General features: G+C 37.4%; 1 protein-coding gene across 1 annotated transcript in view; it reads left to right on the top strand.

Annotated features, from left to right (window-relative positions):
- Window positions 1-23,665, top strand: part of ZNF804B (zinc finger protein 804B) — a 240,497-nt gene that overhangs the window by 202,743 nt on the left and 14,089 nt on the right. Inside the window, exon 2 of the mRNA XM_054192721.1 lies at window positions 9,660-9,803. Within this exon, the coding sequence (XP_054048696.1) occupies window positions 9,660-9,803 (144 nt within the window). The remainder of the gene's footprint in view (window positions 1-9,659; window positions 9,804-23,665) is intronic.

Genomic DNA, 23,665 nt, shown 5'->3' with positions numbered 1-23,665 from the left:
AATATTATACCTTCATTTGGCAGATGAATGAAAGGAATGTTTTGCTTTGGCTCAGGTCAGTAGAATTGTAGCATATGTAAAACTACAGGGTTAATAAAAAAACGTACATAGAATTTTGGAACTCACATGAATGCATCTGGGGAGGGGCAGAGGAAAAGGGGTATAAGTGTGTGTAAACAACCTTCCTTTTTCCATTTGGACTTTAAGGAACAATTTGGAATTCTTTCCTTTTCACTTGGATGACCTCAAGTGCTGAGGAAAGCCAAAGATTTCATAAATCAATGTTTAGCTTCTGTTAAAAAAAAATGCAGAAAGGAATGCACAAAAATCTAACGTGTAGAAATGCCTTGGTTTCTGATTAAAAACATGTCTTCAAATGCTACACAATGCAGTGATGAGGCAGTATTTTATGGGGAGGTTTTAGGAGAAGGTGGACAGTACAGATATAATTCAAAGGTATGATTAATGCTTACCCTGCAAGACATTTTCTGAAGTAGATTGCAAATATGCATAATACAAGAAAATAAATTGGCCAATCTGGATTTACTAAAAGTTTATTAATATTTTATCATAAAATTAACAATTATTCTTTGTTGTTATGAGCAATAGAAACCTACTGATATTGGACATAATGTCGCATCATTTATGATATTGAATTAGTCTACATGAACTGGCTTTAATATTATGGTATCTGCAAAGATAGAGTCAAACAATATTAAAAGAGAGAGGCTGTAAATGTTTAATGTTATTGGTACTAAAGACTATAAAAAGCTATCTGATATGATTAGCCTGTATTTTCTGAAAAGGGGACTTAATAAAAAAACGGTTCTAACAGCCGTGTATGAGTTGTGTGATAACTATTCCTGTGCTCACAACAAATGCTGCATTTTCCTGCACAGTTACTGCATGATCAATATCATTATTGTAAAGTGCTTTTAGCTAACTCAAATATGAAAGACACTGCATATAAGTTAAATTCTGTTGTGTTCTATAAAAGAAGGGTTTAGGTCAAAATGTACAAAGATCTTAAATTATGTCAAGTAGTTTTCATCTGAAAAGAAGTGTCAGACAAAGAAATACAACATCACACAATCTATTAAATGCAGTGCTGGAACATGCATTGTACTCTAAAAATTGCAATTGGAAAAATGAGAATGGTAAGAGATAAATGGAAGACTAACTCTTCAGATTAATTGATAATACCTCACTCGTCAGAAAAGAGGTAAAAGAAAGGATCACTTGAGAGGAGGAGAGAGAAAGTAATATGAAATGGTGAACAAATTGAAGGAATTGACTTTAAATGGAAGGCAGACGATAATGTCACAATCAGATTCACTGAAGGACTGACATTTGTGCAGACAAGTAGGACTATAAGGAAAAAGTGAGTGATGTGTTTTTTTCTTCATCTGTGTAGCAGGAACAGTTCCTCTGTCCAACTTTGAAAAAAACATTTCTATTCTATCTACATTTTGAGATAGTCATATTGAAATATAATTTCACTGAAGCCTTAGTAGGGCGTCTAGATCTACAGCAGTCACACCAGACACCATATATGCAGAGTATATATATCCTCTATAATTTTCTATCTTTTGAGTCTTACCCATGAGTCTCTCAGAATTTTCTTTTAAATGCCTAGAATATAATCCTAACAGTAATAAAACCACATTCATTTCCACCATTATCCCAGAAATCATCTCAGCCTCTTACAACCGTGTTGCAACCGTCACAGTTCTGACACCCTTTGTGTTCTCAGGTTGTCCTTGAGTCACATCCCATCATCTTTTTGGGACTGTTGCTCTGGTTACAGAATGATAACGATTTCTATTTATTTTATTTTAATAGCAGAGTTAGTACTTGGAAATTGTTATTTAATTAGTTCATACCTAGAAAATTCTTTCAGAATAATAAGTCAAAAGCTAATCATAGCACTAATATAGGACATAGATTAACAATGAAGCTCAGAGATAAAAATCAGGCAGCATCGCATGCTATTAAGCAGATTTAGTATAACTGTAGATTTTCCTAAATCTTCAAATCAAATTTATTTTTCTACTGGTATATCCAACCAAACCACATCATATATTCCCCTTCAAAAATGTATCATGCTCCACCTTAAAATGACACCCCCCTACTTCGCTGTGAAGGCTATTCTTGTCTGTTCTGCTGCTGATGAGAAACCTTCTGAATTCCAGCCTAAATATAGTGAAGACTTTTTGTACCTTTGGTCTTAAGTGTATTTCCATGTCTCTTTTGGAAATTCTGCATTTGCTGTATTCAAATATATATATTTTTTTTACACCTGCGTCTCACTAGTTGGTTAATACATGGGACCGGATCCTTCATCATCTTCTGTTTCAACTGGGGGTTGTCCTCACCCAGGTGCAGGACCTTGCACTTGGCCTTCTTGAACCTCATGAGGTTCACATGGGCCCACTTCTCGAGCTTGTCCAGGTCCCTCTGGATGGCATGCCATTCCTCAGGCCTGTCAACTGCACCACACAGCTTGGCGTCATCTGCAAACTCGCTGAGGGTGCACTCAATCCCACTGCCTATGTTATTGATGAGGATACTGGAGTACTGGTCCCAGTACAGACCCCTGAGGGACACCACTCACATTGATGTCCACTTTATCCTTTCATATTCTGAAATTGGTCATTTAGCTTTCTTTCCTACTTACATTATTGCCATTCTACTAGTAATATCCTCTTTGAGCTGGTTATTTATCTTAGAACTCTGGTTTCTGCACTGTATGTCATTTCAGGCAGTTTTGTTCACTTAAAGAAATTATGTTTTGCTAATTACTTCCTTTAAGCTCTTTAAATATACCCCTTTGCAATGAAAAATGATCCAAACTCTCGAGTTCACTGTATTATATATTTCTTTTAAAATTAAACTGAACACATACAATTTTGTATGTAACTTTCAGTTAGCTACCTAATTCCTTTTGCAGGTCAATTCTTGATCCCATTTTCAGAAAATCTAATAGGTGCAGCTGCTTAAGTTCCACTGATTTCTGAAAACGAGGGGGAAAATGTTGAATCACACCAAGATGTTTGAAAAATGCCTTCTGTATCCACAGCAAAGATTTCTAGTGGTTATATGCTCCATTTATAAAGTTGAAAAAGCATTTAGAAAATCTCAAAGTACAAGTCCCTTATAAAGTTACCAAAAGCAGCAATGTATCTTAGAATATAAAAGGTTTGCTGAAGCTCTGAATAGTCCTGCTGGTGTTTTTCTTCGAATTCATATGTTCCAGAAGGCTGATTCCAACCAGCACTGATGATTTTGATAGTAATTACTTTAGGAATAGGTTTATGACTCCTTAAAGTTACAGCTCTCTATCTGTCCTATTAGTTCCAGCAGGTTTGCACTCTGAAAGGCATGTAGGACCTGCTAAAAGCATTACACTTCTCAGGTCTCAGCATTCTAGTAGCAAATGGAAGTGCATATAATTGAAAATGCTGCAGTAATTGTCTGAGTGTGAAAAATATGAAGATGTATTTATTTGCAAAAGTTAGGAACTGCCCTCTATATGCTGAGAATAACAGTATTTCCTCTGCGGTAGACAACTCTGTAATTCTTCACTGTAGATCCCACACTGGCAGAAACTATGCATAGAGTTTTCAAGGTGGAGAATGGCAGAATGTGTGTGAGGTAAATGAAAACATTCTTTATCGCTGGCTATTGCAGTTAAACAAAATTACTTGCTTTTTATTCAATCTCGACAGCTAAACTTCCCTAGCAAATTCTTTAGGTAAAACAGCCGAGTCTTCTCCAGGGAGAGAAAGAGAGAAATCAGGCAAAAGTTCATTAATTCAACCATCCTGATATTCAGGCTAAATATCAGGACATTTGTGTGGTTCTCAAGTTTCACACTGCACACAAGTACTTTGATTAATTCCCACATTCTATCAGCTGTCTACTGAGTTTTAGAGATCCTTTAAAATCTATTTTGCTGTAGCTGCAGAAGAAAAGATATAAGGGCAAAAAAATTATGTGCAGTTTTCCCAAGAATTGGTGAACAAGGACGAAGTGGTGAATGAGCACCCAAAACGAAAGTTCTACAGTTGTTGTCTCCACCCATCCATGTGCAGATCCTGGCCATCCAGAGGTGTTCGGTACCAGCCCAGGCAGTTTTACAGATTTCCCTCAAAAAACATTACTTACAAGTGCTCACATGAATGATCCAATGAAAATATGAATTACAGATTGAAATCTAGTTTGCCTAATTAAAGCATGTATTTTTAAACCTCTCATCCCTACTGTCCTGCTCAAGGATCTCCCAAGTACATCTTAATCTTTCTCAAGTTGTGGGCATCAAAACTGCCTCAAAGGCTACACCTGCACTTTGATCTGCCCCAACAAGAAGGTTTAGTCTCTCAGGTGCAGTGATGTAGAAAAAGCTATCAGCCACACTGCATCCCAGGGCAAACAGGTTGCGTCCATACTTGGCCTAAGTCTCCTCAGGTCTGTGTGGTACCCTTAGGTATAATTGCTATATTTGTTTTTATTTCAGTCTGTCTGAAAAACTCTGGGGACTATGTTAAAACACTGGCTGGGCAGATCTTTTGTGGCATGACGCTGCATGTGTTTTTATGGCATGCAGGTGTTGCTTGCCTTGGGGAAGGCCATGAGATGGAGATGCCTGAGGGAATGCAGTTTGATGGTTGTTGGAAAACTATACAAGGCATGGAGAGCTTGGTGAAGTCTCATCCTTGCTGCCTGTAGAGTGTGGTCCCTGAACTGAATGTTTTTCTAGAACTGTACTCTTTTTCATCTCAAAGAGAATTAGCAAGTTTACTCTGAAATGAAAGCCTGGGAATGAACTATCACACATGGCGTGGGGATGATGGAGAGCCAGGTTCCAGGAGCCAAGTTATTTGCTGGTGTAGATGTACCCAACAGTATTTTACAGCTGACATTTCACCAATACTGAATCAAGTGGAATCATTACCCTCAGCATCTTACATATAACACTACTATTAACATGTCAGAATGTGATTTGCCTTGACTTTCATTGTTGACTTTCATTTAATTTCTTTTCCACTCTAACACCCTGGACCTTTCCCCTTGCATTTGTGTTTACTCAGCTATTCACAATCTAGTATTGGTGAAAGTGATTTCCCCCTCCAAAGTGCAACACTTGACATGCATCTTCTTGAATTTTATCTTGCAGATTTCAGACCATATCTCAAGATTATTACAGTAATTTTGAATCCTGATCCTGGTCCCTAAAGCATTTGTATGCCCTGTGCTGTTAATTAGTATTATCCATAGATTTCATACATAATCACAGTTCATTTTGCCATCTAAGTAACTAATGAAAATGTACTTAAAATTCTTAGATGTAGAATATAATTCTGTAGCTTATTCATGTGCTTATATTTGTCCTACTTTTCTAACCTCTAGTCTAAGAATCTTCAAGAGGTACCTCAGTACTTGCAACAGTATTTAATGCTTGCACTCATATCTAATCTGGTTCACAGAATTTTATTTAAGTTATCAAACTCTAACAACTCTGATTGCGTATGTCCCCAAAGAGGGAGCATTCTGTCACTTACTGAGCTCTGCATTACTGTGAGTTAGCTGTTCTATCTCAAATTTTGCCTTCCAACTTAGAAATAGATGACAAAAAGTGGGCTAATGATGTTATATTTTTCTCATGTTCTATTTACAAGCACTATGCATTTACTCCATTACATTTGTAGAAATCCATGGGTTTACAGAAAACTGCCTCTGAAAGTTTTTCTGTATCAAGTGACCTACTTTTCACCTTAGTCCATTTGAACATAGCAGATATATTTACTATCAGTTACTGAGGCAGGCAATGTGGTATTGTTTTGTCTAGATCAGCATACTTTAATGGCCAGGCAGTCTATTAAATATCTCTTACAGACTCTGTATTTAATAAATGATTTCTAATTGACTAGGTGTCAGTGGCAACATTCTAGAAAACTCAGTTACATGGGATTTTTCATTGATTTTCCCTATATTAGAAAATGAAATGTCAGATACCATTAATTGCATTTTCACAATATGAAGCATATCGCAAAAGTAGCTGCTAAGTGAAAGCACTTCCAGCCGAACACACAACAGAAGTATTCTTTTTAAATTAATCCAATATATAAACATTTATTACAGTTATGTGCCTCTGTGGGCCAAATTGATGTGAATGTAATTACAATCTATAATATGGAACCATTTTGCAGGCTTCTAGGAAAGAAATGCATCAGGTACATTCTGCACTCATTTATCCTTATACAGTATACTATCTGCATCCAGCCACACAGAAGGTGGTTAACCCATGGTTTCTAGGAGTTCTTACCTGCGCCGACTGCATCATCGCTGACATCAGCTTGCACTTACTGTTGTCCGTAGCCCAAAGACAGAACTGCTAACTTATGTTATCTTATAACTATACGCCGGTTTACCCAGGCTATATGTCATTAGTAAGTAGTGTATGATCCAGAATAAAGTTTATGAGACTGTGACACGCATATTCGTTGCCATTGGTGGTCCCCAGTTCACAATACATTGGTGCATATTTCCTGCTTTTCTGTGCCTGAATTGGTGTACTCAAGACGTTCATGATCACATATGTTTCCTACAGGTGCAATTCTACAGATTTACTTTCACGAGATGCATTTATTATGCCAGAATTGATCACTGGTCTCTATAATCCTAGGGAGATGACATTAGCAGTCTGGATGTGAAAATTTATTTAACTATGCACAATTTACTGTAGTGCTAGAAGTTCTTATGCCTTTGTAGAGAAAGAAAAATCCATGACCTTTCTAAAGGATGTGATGTAGCATTCAATTTCCCTGCATCTGATCGATAAGCAAGCAGGAAATTATATCTTTTGCCATGGTAGACAAGCATAATTAAGCAATAAGGCAATGGAGGTAGTTGTGATTATCTTAGGACGCACCTGGGAGCTGCCTTGTTGCTATTTTAAAACATCTTTATGCTAAGGGAACTGTATTAATTTCTGCTGAGAAAGATAAAGGTGGCAGTTTGGAATGCTCACAAGCAGCAGTTACAGTTGTGCTTCACAGGGAGTAATGTGGTGTGTTCACCCCAAACAATTAGGCTTCTCCTTCAGCAGAAGCAAAGATGGAGCAGGCTGTAAACATTTAATTGACAGTTCTGACCAAAAAAAACCAAACCCAAACAACTAAAAAAACTATTATGCTTTGGCTGGCTGCCAGCGAGCGTAAAACTTACATTTTTACCAGTTTAGAATAAAAATATGTTGCCCCCAACACTTGACTTCCAGGGAAGACATCACTGCATAATTAATGCTATTGCATCCACATTCTAATTTATGCATTTTAATTATACCAAAGGCCCATTGAATAATTAATGTTAGCAAAACAATGGGTCTGAAGCTTAAGCTGAGAAGTATCACTTTTTAATGGGCTTTGTAGATGTAAATAACTAATGAAAGCTATTTAACTATTTGATTGCAAAAGTATTTTTCCCCAATATGATCAAGTATTAAATATCATTATTGGGCAGCCTCTCAAGTGGAGGAATGTTAGTTCAGGCTACCTGTTTTCACAGTTGACCAATCTGAGTATACCACAGTACACTAACCCACCGGAGCCATATGCAGCAGGAAAAAGATTTATTTGGATGTTTGCCCTGTGGGAGGGACTGACATGTCATTGGCATCATCTGTAAGATGTAAAATCAAAATTCCAGGCCCAAAATTCCTCTTTGACCTCCTGTCTTCAAGCAGGTCAGTTCATGCAAGTTTCATGGGGAGATTTACAATTGAATATAAAGAAATACAATCTAGAATTCATTATCCCTGTGTTCAGCAATCGAAGAATTAAGGATGTAGGCCAGGTTAGTAATTTAGAGCCTTGCAGTGGTCAACGGAGAGAGATAGCACCTCTGGAGAGTTTCATCTCATCCTAAAATAGGTTTTTGAAATAGATGGGATTAATCACCGTTTGGCAGTGGCTATCATTTTTCTGTTTCTTACAGAAGCAGCTTAGGACACTGCCTTAGACCATGCACCCTACTTCTAGACAGTCTAGTTCAGCTGAAGTTAATTTCACCAGCAACAGCAGTCTCTAAACTACCACGTGAGAAAAAACTACTGTCACCAACCTGATGGCGTAAAGACCAGGGCAGAGCAGAAGGACTCACAGCACAGAGTCCTCTGAAGCTCAGTGTGTCACATTGGCAACCAGCACCCCTGCTGCTTGGTTCAAGTCTCAGACTCAAAAATTGTGACACTCATTAAGAAAGTCCTTCCCCCTCTGAAAGGCTCAAAATGTGCATTCGTGTTGATCTGCTGTGCCCAGAGGCTTGCCTCCACCCTGGCGTGGTCCCTGGAGCAATGCTGGGCAGCGTGATGTGCTAAGAGCAGGGTGTCCCAGATGTGCAGTATGTCCTGGGGTTGGTGTACTCTGAGTTTGTCACGCAAGAAATTGGTGAAAGCATGTAGACAGGAGACAGCACTGACATGGAAAGCCTGTTGGCATGAAGTACCCATTTCTTTGGGCGAGTAAAATGATACAGCAAATGATGAATTACTGCAATCCCTGGCAATATATTACGTACACTCAAGTAATATCAACTTGTCAATACGAATATAAAATGAATCACTTTTACCAACTTTTTTGTTCATGTTTTCCATGTCAGAAGTTTGCTCTCTAAACTCTAATGTAAAATGTTTAAGCAAGCGTTTTAATAATAAAAACATAAATATTGACTTGTAAAAGGAATAAGGTTGGCAAAGGCTACTACCAATTTTGAGTATCAGGCCCCTTACTTAAGTGCATTATTTGGAGCTCAGTGAGTTTTGGCTCCTACGTTTTAAGTTTTCTCTTTTTACCTAATATTGTATATTGAAATCAAAGTGCTTGACTCTTCAGAGCACCCACCTGAGTCACTAGGGTGACATGGAGGGAGACTATGTGGGAACTAATTGTGCTTTCCCTGTTTTCCGCTGTGTTTGTCTGAGCTTGGACATGAGCTAGTGCTCTTGTCAGTGGTTGCTGTCTGTGTCGGACAGGTGACAGTTACATTCAGTTTGGGTGGGCTGGATGGCGTGTCCCCTCATGCAGATGTGGGGGAGGGGACAGGGAGGCACGGAAAAGGCTCTGGCAGAGGTGGCTCTGCTCCAGGGAAATCTCAGCCAGCCACAGCCAGCTGCTGCCTGGCTCTGCTGAATATGTCACAGAAGGTAGAAAGCAGAACTCAAAAGAAAATCTGCCTTGGTATCAGACTACAACTGGTTTCTTCTGAGCAGTAGCAGCTGAAAGAGCAGACACGCGTTGGTGGGAACTTGGAGTGCTGTAATAGTTAATAGACTAACCCTGGCGGCTTATGTGTCCTTCACTGCTCAGCTCTCCTGCCCCGGAGCCAGGCAGTGTCCTAATGGTATTCCTCTGCAGCCCATTCCTCTCTGCTTTTCTTCCTGGAGTACCTACAACAAGTAGTAAGAATAATTATTCACGAAACGCAGCTATTTTAGTAAATCCAATTTAAGATCAAAACCTCCTCAGCATGTACGGCACGGAGCCTGGTGGTCTGGCAGTCATAGGCAGTCTAGTGTTTTTAATGTGGGTCACAAAAATAGCTGCTGAAGCACGAGCTCACGATCTCTATCGAAGTGTCTCCCTTTGCTTCTGCCCCTGCAGGACTATGCTGAGAAGGAGAAAGCTGCAGCCAAGGCTCTGGAGGATGTGAAGGCTAACTTCTACTGTGAACTATGTGACAAGCAGTACCACAAACACCAGGAATTTGACAACCACATCAATTCTTACGACCACGCTCACAAGCAGGTAAATCTGACAAATGTCTGTGCATGTTTCAGCAGTCCATCTTCCTTCCTCATTGATTGTGGGAGGTTTCTAAATTCGCTCAAGTAGAAGACAATTCATCATTTCATGTTTTCAATTTTAACATGCTGTTTTTCACTAAAATCAAATGTAAACTATTGATGGTTTTAATCTTCACCACAATTTCTTTTAAGCCCCTCTGACTGAAAGATCTCCATCTCTAGTTTTAGGTAGGTGCTCAATAGCAACATTCACATGGAATTTGTTATATTTAAATGTGGAATTACTTCTAAACTAGAGGGAGGGGGAAGGATCACTTCCTCAAATATCCAGGTCCGTCTTTTGGATGCAGGAGGCGTACGACCATGCTGTTTCAAGCTGGTCAGGCTGTTTCAAGGGCAGAAAAGCAGTTTGTTTTTTTTTAAAAAGCATATGTTTCTGAAGTTAAAATCTATGTCTTAAAATGTTTCTCAGGGTGGAATACATTTTGCCTTGCAAGCAGAACATAATATAGAATAATAGCCACTTTTGAACAACAAGATATTGGATTCCTGGGAAAAGATAATAGATACTAATTGTTTGTCATTGGTTTTGTATCATTTTTATCAGGCCTATATCTTGTACGTATATCCTACTCATAAATGCCAATTATCCTTCTATCCTGCATCCTAGTTTTCCTCAAATTCTAGCAAAATCCATATTTCAGTTGGCGTTATGGAGGAAAAATGCAAGTAATTCACATAAACACTTCAGAATTTGAAGAAAATGATTTGCGAAGTTCAGGAACGAGCATTTCTGAACCTCTGATGTGACTGATCATATCTGCTAATGTAACATGTAAGAAGTTAGAACATGTAAGTAGGTTCCATAGATGTATCTTTTTCTCCTGTGTTTCTCCTAGTGCTTACGTTACACAGTTCAAGTTCTCCTGTATTGTGTGCATTCAGGTTGCCAGGGTATCAGTGTCTCCTGGGTGATCCCACTTCTGGGTGCACGGGGGTCAGGAGCTACCTTACAATCACGTGAATCATTTAGAAGTTGCAGGTATTTCTGACAGAGGACTAGAAATAACAAATGTCGAGTAAAACAAACAGTGCTAAAGGCAAAACTCCTCACACTCGCTGCAAGCAATCTTATTGTCTTTTGCAGTATTATAGAGGATGTAAATCAGCCTGGAATTTTCTGTGTCCATCTATCAGAGCACTGCATTAAAAAACCTGCCAGCGTTTACCCACCCATCATGCTCAACCATCCTGCTGAATTCAAGCCGCCCAGAGTCAGCTATCCATGGGTATTAATGGGACTCTTTTGGCCCATCACTCCCAAAACAGAGCTAGCTTCATCTAATGTATTCATGTATTAAATCAAAAGCAATTCCTCACATCACCATTCCATTAATTAATCCATAAAAATGGTTACAATAATACAAACCAAATGATTTTCCAGATCCTAAACATGTGACTCTAATCCCTACAAATCCCCATTTGCTGCACAAAGAATTTTTTTCACCCTTCAGGTGTTTTTGGGTTTTTTTTTGACTTGTCAGAAATTCATCTGAACTCAAATGGATCCGTTTGTGCCCTTCCCTCTTCACACACGCCCCCTGGAAAGAGCAGCTTATGCAAAATAAATCAGCCTGCTTGATACACCATCTATGATTGGGTTGTTGGGCAGGGGAGGTTTTGGCAGCTTTCCTTTATAAAAGGGAATGTTTAAGCAATAAAACTCCAATTTTTAGGCAAATTTAGTGCTTTAAAAGCTGCAGACATGGTGCCAGGAACTAAGAGCCTGCATGGAAATGCACGACACATACGGAATATCAACTGGCAGTACAAGCTCACCCCATCCTGCCCTTTCAGATGTAGTTCAGAAGCTCAGTTAGCACAGGATTAGCTAGCTATCCTCCTGATGTGACAGGGTAATTCAGTCTCTTCTCCACTCTCACTGCTTGACTGCTCAGCCAAGTCTGGGGACAGCATTAGTTTGCCTCTAGGAATAGTGTGGATGCACCCTGTTCTCTGACTTTTATAGTCGGTCACAGAAGAGCCATTATTCTTACTTTTATCAGAGTAATCTTCAAAATAAACAAAGTAATTTATGGTTTCCTGTGGTTTTAGTTAGCTTAGTTTCAAAATATTTGGTCTGGGAGGGATAGTAGCCACCAGAAAAGCTTCTTTCTCCTAAGGCATGTTTTCTGTTTCCCAGCAGAAATTTGAGGGTGCCTTTAGTTATCTGCAGGGATATGTTCTAAGCATCATTCTTCTAATGGAGACTAAATTAAAATGAGGGACTCTTTACACCTCAGTAACAATACAGTGTAGTCCTTCCATGTGATTTCCCATCTAAATGCGACTACTTCGAAATTTGTATTAAAGTGGCAATGCCGTTTAGAGAAGGTTTAAAAGCAGAGAAAAGGATATTGCACTGAGTACTTTGTCATAAGCCTTTTGTTTCTCTTCCAGAGGAAACAGATTTTATTCAAAGAATTATGACTCTAATCTCCCAATATTATGGTTTTATAAAATTAATTTTGTGATCCATTTTCTCATCTATGATTTCAACCAGTTGTTAAAGCAGGAAGTCCTGAGTCTTGGACCTAGCAGTCAGCATGAGAGGAATTGCCTTCCCTGTCCTCAGAGGACTGCAAAATATGACGACAATCTGACCTTGTTTGCATAACTGGACTTGTTGCTATGTTAGGTTATTCTAAAGCAGTATACTCAGAGAGACTTTCTTTCTCTGCACACTACATATATTCATACTTAAATATATAAAAATGCTACATAAGTATGTGTACATACATACACACACACACATGCCTACAAAGAAAACTTTGACAGGACATCAAAGACCTGTGCCTATATCCATTATCTTCTAACACTATAATGACTCTGGAGGGGTCTAATATGATTTCTGTATTTTTGAGTAATATTGTCTGAGTATTAAGCAGCTCTTATTTCTTTGGTTGTCTTGGCAGCATCAGTCTTAATTAATGTTGCCACATCTTTCCTGCTGCACTGCTCTGTAGTCATTTTTCATTGATATTACCTGTTATTGGAAATTAATTTTTTCCAGTGCAAGGCTGGATAAAGTGAACCCAGAAAATCTGTTTGAGTGGCAGACTGCGCTCCCATTAGCTTTACCTGAGCTCTCTGTTGTTAAGCCTGACGCTTAACAAGCCTGGGGTGGGAGTGTGGGTGACTTTCCTGGGAGCACCCGATCATTCATCACCGTACAGCCCTGTGCATACGTGTGTCACAGGCACAGCACATACCAGCTAATCTGCTTGAAATCAACAGCATTTTTTGCCTTTGTGTTTTTCCTTTGTTATGAAATCTATGACTTTATAAAGTCCTGGGCGGCAGTCACGGGCAGTAGTGCATTTGATAATTCTGCAGCACCTCTCATCAAGCATCAAGGTGAACGATGCTTGCTATCGCTTGCTCGCCGTGTTCTCAGTAACAAAACTTAACTGCATCAGAACTGATTACCTTGGCACCGTCGAAACTATCTGAACACTGAAAAGGATAAGGGTCCTGGTGTGAAATCATTCAAAAGTGATTAGTATGTAGATAATCATTATAGGCTGCTGCCTGAAAATAAAATCTATGAGGATGTACGTTACATGCTAAGCTGAAAGTAATATGGAAATACAGATTTTTTAACAGTGTTGTTAAGTCACATGCATCTATAAAAGGAAGCCAAACTTGAGCAGAAATGTCTATTTGGTTAACGTTATTAAATGGAATCTTTTAATACCTCCAGGTCATGCATAGCATTCCTCCATTCACTTAATGTTAAAGTAGTCGGAGATTTCAATTTTTGTATAAATAATCCTTAGTGATCAGCAAGGCTTTTAGATGTCAGCAAAGGAGAAAATCACAAATCTGTTCCATGTACTGCAATATAATAATTGTGATGATGATAACAATAATAGAAATAAGCAGCAAAGAAAAACAAGGCTGTATTGCCATCTTGGGGTTTCTGATGACAAAACAGGTCTTTTAGTTCTGTTGTCAAAATTTAGCCATACAGTTAAATACATCACATTCTTTCATATGAAAAATAAATATCTAAATTCTAGTGTTCTTGAAGCAGGCAGTACTGTGTAAGCAGGTGAACAGAACTTTCAGTCTACACTAGTTCAGATGCACGTACCTGCATCTTAGTATTTAAATCTGTGCATACTAGCACTTGGGTATATTTTTTGCATGAAAGTTTGATTTAGTGTGTACAGCTGTGGGCACTTGCCGTTAAGCCTTTATGGTGCTTGTGGATTTAAACTCTAATTCAGGCAGAGATTTAGCTCCTGTTAAACATCAAAGCTAGCAAATATGCTTACATTTTAGCTAGCATTGCCTCTACCACCTAGAAAATGCACAGAAAAATGAACACAGAGAAAGCTCCAGGAATAAGCGTAGTACTGAGATTTTGTTCATTCATCTTCAGGGTGTTTTTTCCAGGATCTGCATGTTTATTGGAGGAAAAGTAAGTCCTGTATGTTGGCTCTAAGGTACACCTCTCTTACTGCCTAAACGATTTTCATTTGGAGGAAAGAAAACTGGTTTGGCAATATCTGAGAGATTTCACGTTGTGAACGGGGAAACTGGGCAAACACAGCAACACTAAGAAACCTTCTTCTGGACAAAGTATCACATATTTAGCTGTAAGGATACACTAAGCAAACAGAAGGGGCTTCACCAGCATGAAGTGCATTACTGCGTGTGTTTGTGTAGTCTCTGTTATTTTCCCCTCAATATCTAGGGGGAACCACCATCCCTCTTGTACTCCCACGTGGACAAGGCTAACGTCCTTCTCTGCAGACCCAGTTTCTCTGCACCAGGACACTGACCTTTAAGAACTGCCTGCTTTTTTAGGGTCAAGTTGTGCACGTGAGATCTGTACTCCCTGTGTCCTCAGAAAATAACCTGAACGGCAAAAGACCTCAGCATTTCTTGCTCTCAGTCAGTGAGCGATGCTGTCTGCAGCTGTCAGCATTCTGCTCCTGTAACCTCACCAAAATCACCTTGGTTTGATGCTTGTTAAGAAATACATGCATACTTCGAATAAAATTTTCACATTCGTCACATCCCTGGTAAGAAAGACAGAACCAGAATTGTATTAAAGCTAAAAGAAGAGGAGTCAAGCAAGAGAAACAACAAAATGATGTTTGGTTCCCTCAAACCGCTCGTTTATAAATGGACTTGAAGTGATAAAGGAATTTTGTACGTGCGGTAGTTATTGTCCTCCTATTTTTAGGTACCAATAAGTTGCTATGCTCAAAAGCATACAGCACATACAGAAATGGCTACGCTATGTGTATGCGATTTGTAAGGTGTAAAATTAGGCTCAGTCCGGAAAACAATTGTGAACTTTCTAAGATAGAATCATAGAATCATTTAGGTTGGAAAAGACCCTTGGGATCATCGAGTCCAACCATCAACCCCACTCTACAAAGTTCTCCCCTACACCATATCCCCTAACACCACATCTAAACGACTCTGTATGCCTATAAGCAGCCCCACAAAAATAAATTAAAATATTGAAATGCATAAAATGAAGGATGCTCAGGTGTTTTACAAAAGAGGGGGTTTAGAGATGAAGGTTATTACATATTATTTTTTTTTCCATCTTCAGAATATTTAGCTTAATTATCTCTAGTCAGATTAGATGCTTCTAACACGTAAATCAAAATACTTAAAGCATGATTCAATATGGTCAAGAGTTTCTCAGATTTTTCCACAAATTATTCTTTAATTTCAGTGAAATGTCCATTCATTTTTAGCTTTAGGTAAATCTATTACCAGTTTATGTTTTATATATCACCATTAAACAATTATTTAGAATGATATTCTGTGCCTGTATACCCCTTGTCAGATGTTTCTACTTCATCGCAGTATTTATTTTCTCTTAAATTTTTTGAGTTTTGATGCTGAGGAATTCTCTAACTGTTATTTTATTCATTATTCTGCAATACTCACACCGATTCAATTTTCCCTGCTCTTTCCTTTTAAGCACATCTTTCTCTTCCCTTGGAAACAGTATACTCTTTGCATTTCTGGCATAAGTCTTGTTTTCTTTCATGTGAAAACTAAATCTAAAAGCAAAGAACTAATTACTATAGTCTATCCTATCATTTCAGTATCTTTTTGCCTTAAAGACACACTGTTCTCTTGTTCATTCTGAAACCAGTGATTTTCTTATTGTTTCTTATGCCTGTGCCATTTATTACATTCTCTAATTTCTGTTATAGCTTCACACTTTCTTAGCTTTTCATCATACATTGATTTTGCAGTGTGTGTTCTTGTTCATACTCACAAAAATTACTTCCACTCTGATTGTAACTGTTCCCGAAGAGCAAGTTTTTGATAATTTCTTGCTGAATAGTTTTCATTTTCTCCCACTGCCTTTCCCATAATTAACTTTAAAAATTCTTCTCATTCTTTCAGAATTTGTTCTTGTGAATGAACTATTTTACTCATCCCTTTTGTTCCTAAATTAGTTTTGATTACAAACTAGATCACACCATGATTTCTACTGGATTGTTAGATACAGAACTGGCTGTGATGCTTATAATTAAGGTTTCCAAACACTGTATTTTAACACCTAGGTTTCTGTTGCTCTCAGAGATTGGGCTGAAATATTCGTTCTGGATCCCAAACTTTAGTAAATTCCAGTAAAAATATGTAGTACTTGCAAAGTCAAGAATGAGGAAGTGATAAAGCACCAGAATCAATATTGTTTGGACAACCTAATCTGATACTTTCATGTATCTGCTCTTTAATAAAGCCCTTAATCTCAGGGTGCGTGTTGTTTTCCCTAAGGAACACTTCCTGACTCAGTACTGAAGATGGACGGTACTTGAGGAATGAATCCGTCTTGTGCAGGGACTAAAGCTGTTGGCTACAAAAGAACTGATTATGTGAAATGAAGGGGAAACAGAAGGAGAAGTGGGTTTAGGAAGTACTTATGGGAACAGGTCTAATGGACAGAGAGCGACAGAAATTGCAAGAACAGAAAGGCATGGAAGTATCACCCTGAAATTAGAAGACAATGAAAGCTGTGTAGAAGAAAGGGAGAAAAAAGGAGTTACAAGAGGAAGGACCTGGAGAAATAATCCATAAGTAGGGGAAATACCAGGATAAAGCACAGGAGGAGACTGTCAATGTCAGCCACTTAGAGCCACCAATGTCTAAGCCATTCCAGTTAGACATGACAAACTGAGTGAATCAACCAGATAGGCAACATGAAAATCACTTTTCACAACTCTAATTCTGTTAACAAGAATATCGCAGATATTATATTGGCGCAAAATGTTGTATTGAAAAAAATACAAAGGGCTTACACAACATAAGAAATGGCCGGAGTTTAAAAAAAAAGCAAAGAATTAAATGTGTAATGCTGTTGCTCATATACAATTCCGTCTTTTACCACTGACAGATACTATAAGACAAAAATTTTCTTGGCCTGAACACTTCTTTCTGTTATTTAGAAGTAGAGAAATCCTGCCTTTCTAAAAGCATGTTTGCATCACGGCTGCTGTGCTTCAAAGTCCAGCATCTTTGAAATGCTGAGAAACAGACAACCAGGTTGTGCCACATCACTGAAACCAATGTAAAAAAAGGGAACATAAAGCAATACAGGATGACATCAGCGTTTAAGCAAAGGAGCCGTGTAAGGCATATAAGCAAAAGCAGGATGTAAACAATACGATAATTCTGTGGCATCACTGTAGTAAGAACATTTATTTTACCAGCTTGAAATGATTTTGAAGTGAATGCTTAGTTTATATTATTATGCAGTATTTTCTTAAATGTTGTGAGGGGAGGCTTGTATTTATAGCTATGCTACGCAGAGATGTTTCACTTGCACACTACGGCAAGTGCACGTACCAGAGTAGCTCCAGAGCAGCAGAAGCAACATTATCAAATACCACTGAGCACACTCCGGTGACTGGGCGTCACTCGAGGCAACAGATTCCAAAGAAATGTCACCAGAAACAATTCTTTGTTTTGAATTTACCAATCTCTGCAGACCACTGGGCCTTATTAAGAACTACTGGACCTGCTGCCCTGCCAATGCTTTGCTGCTTTCTTATTACTTGGTGATAAAGTAAATAAATTGGCAGTATTCATCCTTTTTAAATTGCATGTTGCTTAGAATAATGAGATTCCTTTCATCATTAGCCCTCAAAAAATGTTCTTGCAAATAATGCAGAGCTTCTTTTAAATTTAATGTCTTGATAAGCTAAATTGTTAAGTGCTAGATGCTATGGAATTACATTTGGTGTTCTTTAGAATGAATGCTAATTAACATGTAAATTAGCAATTTAACCCTCTTTAAATTGGAAAAAAACCCATGGGACACCTAATTTCATAGTTGTTAATGATGGTCCAATGACTGTAAGATATTTCTTAAGCATTTAATTATATAAGGAATTACAGAAGTGTATTATCAGATTTTGGCATTTAAGACATAGCAATAACCAGAATGTCAGTTAAAGGAAGTGCTCTTCATTAATGCCTATGTTATTGTCCTTTCCATTCTTCTCAGAGGGTGCACTTTTTAATTACTAAAGTTTTACAACTAATTTTTCAAGCAGGAGGAATGGCTGATGCAGTGTAATGGATGGTTTATTCAAATAAGGAAGGAATCTGAAGGATTAGATTTGTATTAAAAAAAAAAAAAGATGATGCCAAACCACAGAAAATATGAAATTCTTCTCTAAAATATCACTTTAGGGTTTAATTTTGTACAATAATTCCCCACCCAGAACATGAAGAAACATACTGTTATTTAATTATATTGAGACAAAAAGCGCAGTAACTTTCCTTCAATTTCAAATATGGAAAAGGAAAAAAAATTCTCAAAAACAAATTAACTAAAACATTCTGTTATGACTGATTTAACATAGCAATTACAATGTAAATTCAATACATTTTGAAACCAAAGTCTTTCTGAAACATTCCATTCAAATAAAAAGTGGTTTTGAGCCAGTCATTCTTCTTTTTCATACTGTGTAAAAAGGAGTGATTAAAATCAACATATTCCTCTTTGGTTCTCAGTTCTGAAATGCTAATACATGCAATACATAGGATATTACTTAAGAAACTGCGATAGATATGGAGAACCTAAATATTTATATTTAAGTTGTTATTCCCATTTTCAGTTAACCTTTAGGGCAGTCAGGCCGAAGTTGTGCCTGTATTGTTTAACGAACGAGATAAACTATATTGGGCATCGCTGTCCTGTTTTTAAACGTCTGTATTCAGATGTCTTTTCCATTTTTTAAATGCCAGTAATAAGGGCAGAAGCAGCAGAATATATAGCATGTTTTCTACCTACTTCTACGCAAAATGATACCATTTACGTGAAAATGTCTGTTCACCATGAACTAATAAGAACTGGGCAAGAGTGAACACAGATGTATATTATATTTCATGTCCCAGCTTCAAAAGACAGGCAAGCATTAGGTAAAGTTGCTTATAAGCCATATTGCATCTTTTTTTTGTTGTTTTGTTAAATCAGTAGATCTTGAATAATTGTTTCATTTTAAGGTCAAGCTCTACAAGTCTTGTTTCAAACAGTGAGGTGATAGGGACCAAACACTGCCAGATGCTATGATTGTCTTTGATTACTATCTGTTCACAAGTACTTTAACTCCTATTTGTGGAATGATTTGTGGAATAAGGAACTGTTCAACCTGATTAAGGAACCTGTTGTGCAGGTGGCAACACATCTGTACATATCTTACCTGGGGCAATTCTGTGTCATAGTCAGCTTTTTGGAATTACCGGGCAATTAGCTTTGCTGGCAAAATGTTGTACCCTCAAACGTTCACAGAAAGATTACACTTCTGTCTGCTTCTGCATAACTTCTGAACAGTGCTCTTTTGCTCATATCTTTCCCTCCTCTGGAAAAATAATAAATCTGCTAATCCCATTGGCATCCACAAAGTATATGAGGCCCTATGAACATCTGTCTCAAACCTGCATCTATTATAGTTCTGTTCGGTTCTGACTGCCTGCACCTTCCATGCAGTAATTAATGTGCAAGAATGCAGCGGAGCAATTGGTTCCTGTGGAGCTTTAAAGTCACGCTAATCAACTGTGTTTGTGTTCGAGGAACGTACAATGTGCCTGGTACATCTTTAAGGGCCATTCATAGCAGAAACAAATATTTTAAAGCAAAACAGAAACATGTCTGTGCATCACCGAGACAGCAATAAAACTGGTGAGATTAGTCATTTATTATCCTTACTTAGTTAAAAGCATTAATTAACAACTTTTAACATGTCTCTAAGGGAAAAATAAAGGCGGTAACCCAGACTAATTATCATTTCACAGCTTTTGCAATTTCATAATAATTAGGCTCCACCAGGAGCCATTAAAAAGATGAGGGCTCTTTAAGCACCTTCTCTGATTAAATTGCGAGGGAATATCTAGAGAAATGTAGATGACATTCATGTGAATACCAAACAAATATATTATCACAAGCAATGGGACAATAAAAACCAAATGTTTCCGTAACAAAAAAAAAATTGACAACTAAACATTTTTTTATCAAGAAATGCTATTTTTAGAGTAGAATGGTTTTGCAGGAATATGAGAAGAACAAAGCCATTTTTCGTTCGAAAGGTTTACATCATTTAGTTTCAATCAGGTTGAAATGGTTCATAAAGATTGAAATATTTTGCTTCAACAGTGTTATTTTTAAAAATACTTAAAAATATTCTTGTAAAGTATTTAAAAATACTTTTAAAATATGAATTGTAACATATGCACACATAATATTTCCTATTACTGAGATTAAAAAATGATGAAAATTACAACTTTAAGGTATCATGTTTTATTGCTATTTAGATGCATCGACATCAAGTAACTTGGAAGCACTTGACATTTTCATTTTTTTTAATAAGTTTTCAAAATGTTACTTCTCCCTGTAAGACTAAAAAGTAAAGAAATCCCAAATGTCACAATTTCCTACAGAGCAGAAATTATGGTTCTTCAAACAAGTGAGTAAGGATAGGGGAATTGACAGAAACCCCCTGGGACCCTGTAGGATACTTTGTGCTTATAGTTAGCATTCCTCTGCTTCTTTTCAGCCCTTAGCATGTTGATGGATTCTTAGTGCTGCTTCCTTCAAAACAGGCACTTAAATACCGATGTTTAAAAATGCAAGTGCAGTCACATTCCATTGCTCTGTATTTACACTTTCCATTTAGTATCTGTGGGATTTAGCAAGGTATTAATCATATCCAGGAGAAGCGATATAACTTATTGCTTGTATTCTGAAGCTGCCTTGGATATCCAGTCTTAGATAAGGATCTGATTTTGTGAATATCAAATCATAATTAATTGAGAAATTGTTGGGTAAAGTAATATCATGTTTAGAGGTAAAACACTGCAATTTATTAAATCACATAGTTACCTGTATGTGTACACATAACTATTGCCTAAAAGGTACAATGTAATTTTTACCTTTTAAAAGGAACACAAAATATTCAGATTAACCTCATCTTGTTCTTTATTTCAAGGCAAAATTCAGTCTTCTCACCAGGTCCTAAGGACCATCTTTTCTGAGTCCTGTATTACTTTTATATCATTTAAGCTGGGGTTACACCAGACATTCAATTCATCAACATAATTATTGCTCTCAATAGCCCGTGTCAGATTCTGATTTCCTTCCCATTTTGAAATTTAGCACCGTATAGTGTCCCTTTATCTGTTTAAAAAGAAAACGAAAATTCTGGCCCGAAATTTGAAAATAATCATAAATTGGACATTTACACATGCAAAACAGCAAGTCGTAGACTACTAAATCTGAACATGGAGCACAGGAGAAGTCTACAAAAATAGTTATAGCAATTTTCTGTTATTTCTAGGAAATTAACATTTTTTTTTTTTATATAATTCATTACTTATTTTTGCACAAGGTCTTTCTGAAAGCTGAACCAATAATACCTGGAAAAGCAATGGAATGTATTTCAGAAATTAAAATGGTATTTACAGTATCATTTAATTCACCTAGTCCAGAGAATATAAAGTCACTATCACCATATTGTATCTGAGTTGGTGCATATTTTAAGAGGATTGTTGTTCCATTTGAGTACGTAAACTCACAATCTTCCTTTTTTTTTAAGAAATAATTAAAATTCAGGGGTCTAAAAAAGTATGGATCTCTGGAATAAGAAGCCACAGCATAAATATAAGACCAACTTCAAATTTTACAGGAATAAAAGCTTCCTGGGAGGGAGTAGTAGAGTAAAGCTTAATTAAAAGGTTGTTTGTATCAAGTGACAGGCAAAGAATTTGAGAAGTGACATGAAGTATTTCAGAAATGGTGAGTGACAGATCAGCTTTATAGTGTTAAAAATGTCCATGTCTACATGAAAAATTAGATGTGTGTTTATAGCACCATTTGATGTAAGGGCGAATACAAAGAGACATAGTCTGGAGCAGAGGTAAGAGGGGAGAGAGGGACATTAATTGTTGCCTCCCGTAGCTCCACAACATGCAAGGGGACAAAAGAAGTAGTTTGGGATCGCTCTCATGAAAATGCATCACGCTCATTTCCACCCTCTTTGCAGGGAGCAGGTTTCTAGAATGGTATTAAAAATTTTAAGTTATGGAATCATAATTGAAGGGTGTCAAGTTGCAGCTCAGTGATATGTTACGTGCCAGTGGACTGAACTGCGTAGCTTGACCATGTGCTTGCTTTTAGCTCCTTCTCTTACTAAAAGCCTCAGGCACTGCAGGTTGCGATAGCAGCACGTTCAAGGGGTCCAAATACAAATAACAAATTGCAAACAAATAAGATTTTAAGCATGTGGCAATAAAAAAGGTGCTACATAGGCCAAAATACCTTTGCCTTTATAAACTGGAAAATTAGGACATCTTTCACTCTGCACAGTTTGGTCATCTTTTTCCATGACACGCTGAATTTGCTTAGGAAGCACCTTATTGCTTTTGTGATTTCGGAGGGAAACACTGCTGAACTGGGAAGAGAGCTGGCTAAGCCAAGTAGAGGGAAGAAATGACACTAAAGTCAAAGGAGACAACACATAATAATGTGAGACAAATTTGGAAAAAAATTTAATAAAAGCAAAAGTTGTAATCAAAATAACCTTTTTTAAATCAGTATAATTTACTGCGATGTGTTCTCAGAAGATTGTCTCAGATAATCAAAGGCTAAGCCAGGCTATTGCAGGAGTGAATTACCCTGGTAAAAAAATGGGACCTCTGTTCATCTCCTCCTGTAAATAAACCACAGACTGGAACATAAACTGCTACTCCGATCCCATGCAGGAAGAAATTAAAATTAACAGATTATCCATCTGAATTTGCTGCATCTGTGGGCCTCCCTTCTGTCAAGAATAGCACAAAAATACTTCATCCCCATTATGGGTCTCTAAAAAGCTGATCTTTAATCTATACGTTATTAAAATTATCATGATCAACACAGGCATACAGGAAATTTAAAAAGCCAAGTGATTGTATTTAGTAAATGCAAATAAAATATTTGCATACATTTGTATAAATAAAAAACTGTACCATACACGTCTTTAAGGAATCTAGTTTCATAAAGGTGAATGAGCTTGCCAAATGGACTGGGAGGAGGAATTCAAATGCAAAGATGTGAGAGAGACCTAGGAAATTTTAAAGAGCACTTGGCAGATGGTTTAAGAACCCAAATCCCACAACTGAAAAGACCAAATAGGTTACAAACAGCTAATCTCGTTTAGAAGGAAAGTCAGTTCTCTGTGGCTTAAATTTATAATAAAGGAGAGAAAGGAAAAATGGTTGGTAAAGATCATAAATCAGAAGTGAAGAAATTGGAAAAAAGTGATGAAGTAAAAAGGGCAA

Source organism: Rissa tridactyla, chromosome 2 (assembly GCF_028500815.1).
Source record: "Rissa tridactyla isolate bRisTri1 chromosome 2, bRisTri1.patW.cur.20221130, whole genome shotgun sequence".
NCBI lineage: Eukaryota > Metazoa > Chordata > Aves > Charadriiformes > Laridae > Rissa > Rissa tridactyla.
Note: the sequence above shows the minus strand (reverse complement) of the source record. Positions and strands in the feature narration are given on the sequence as shown.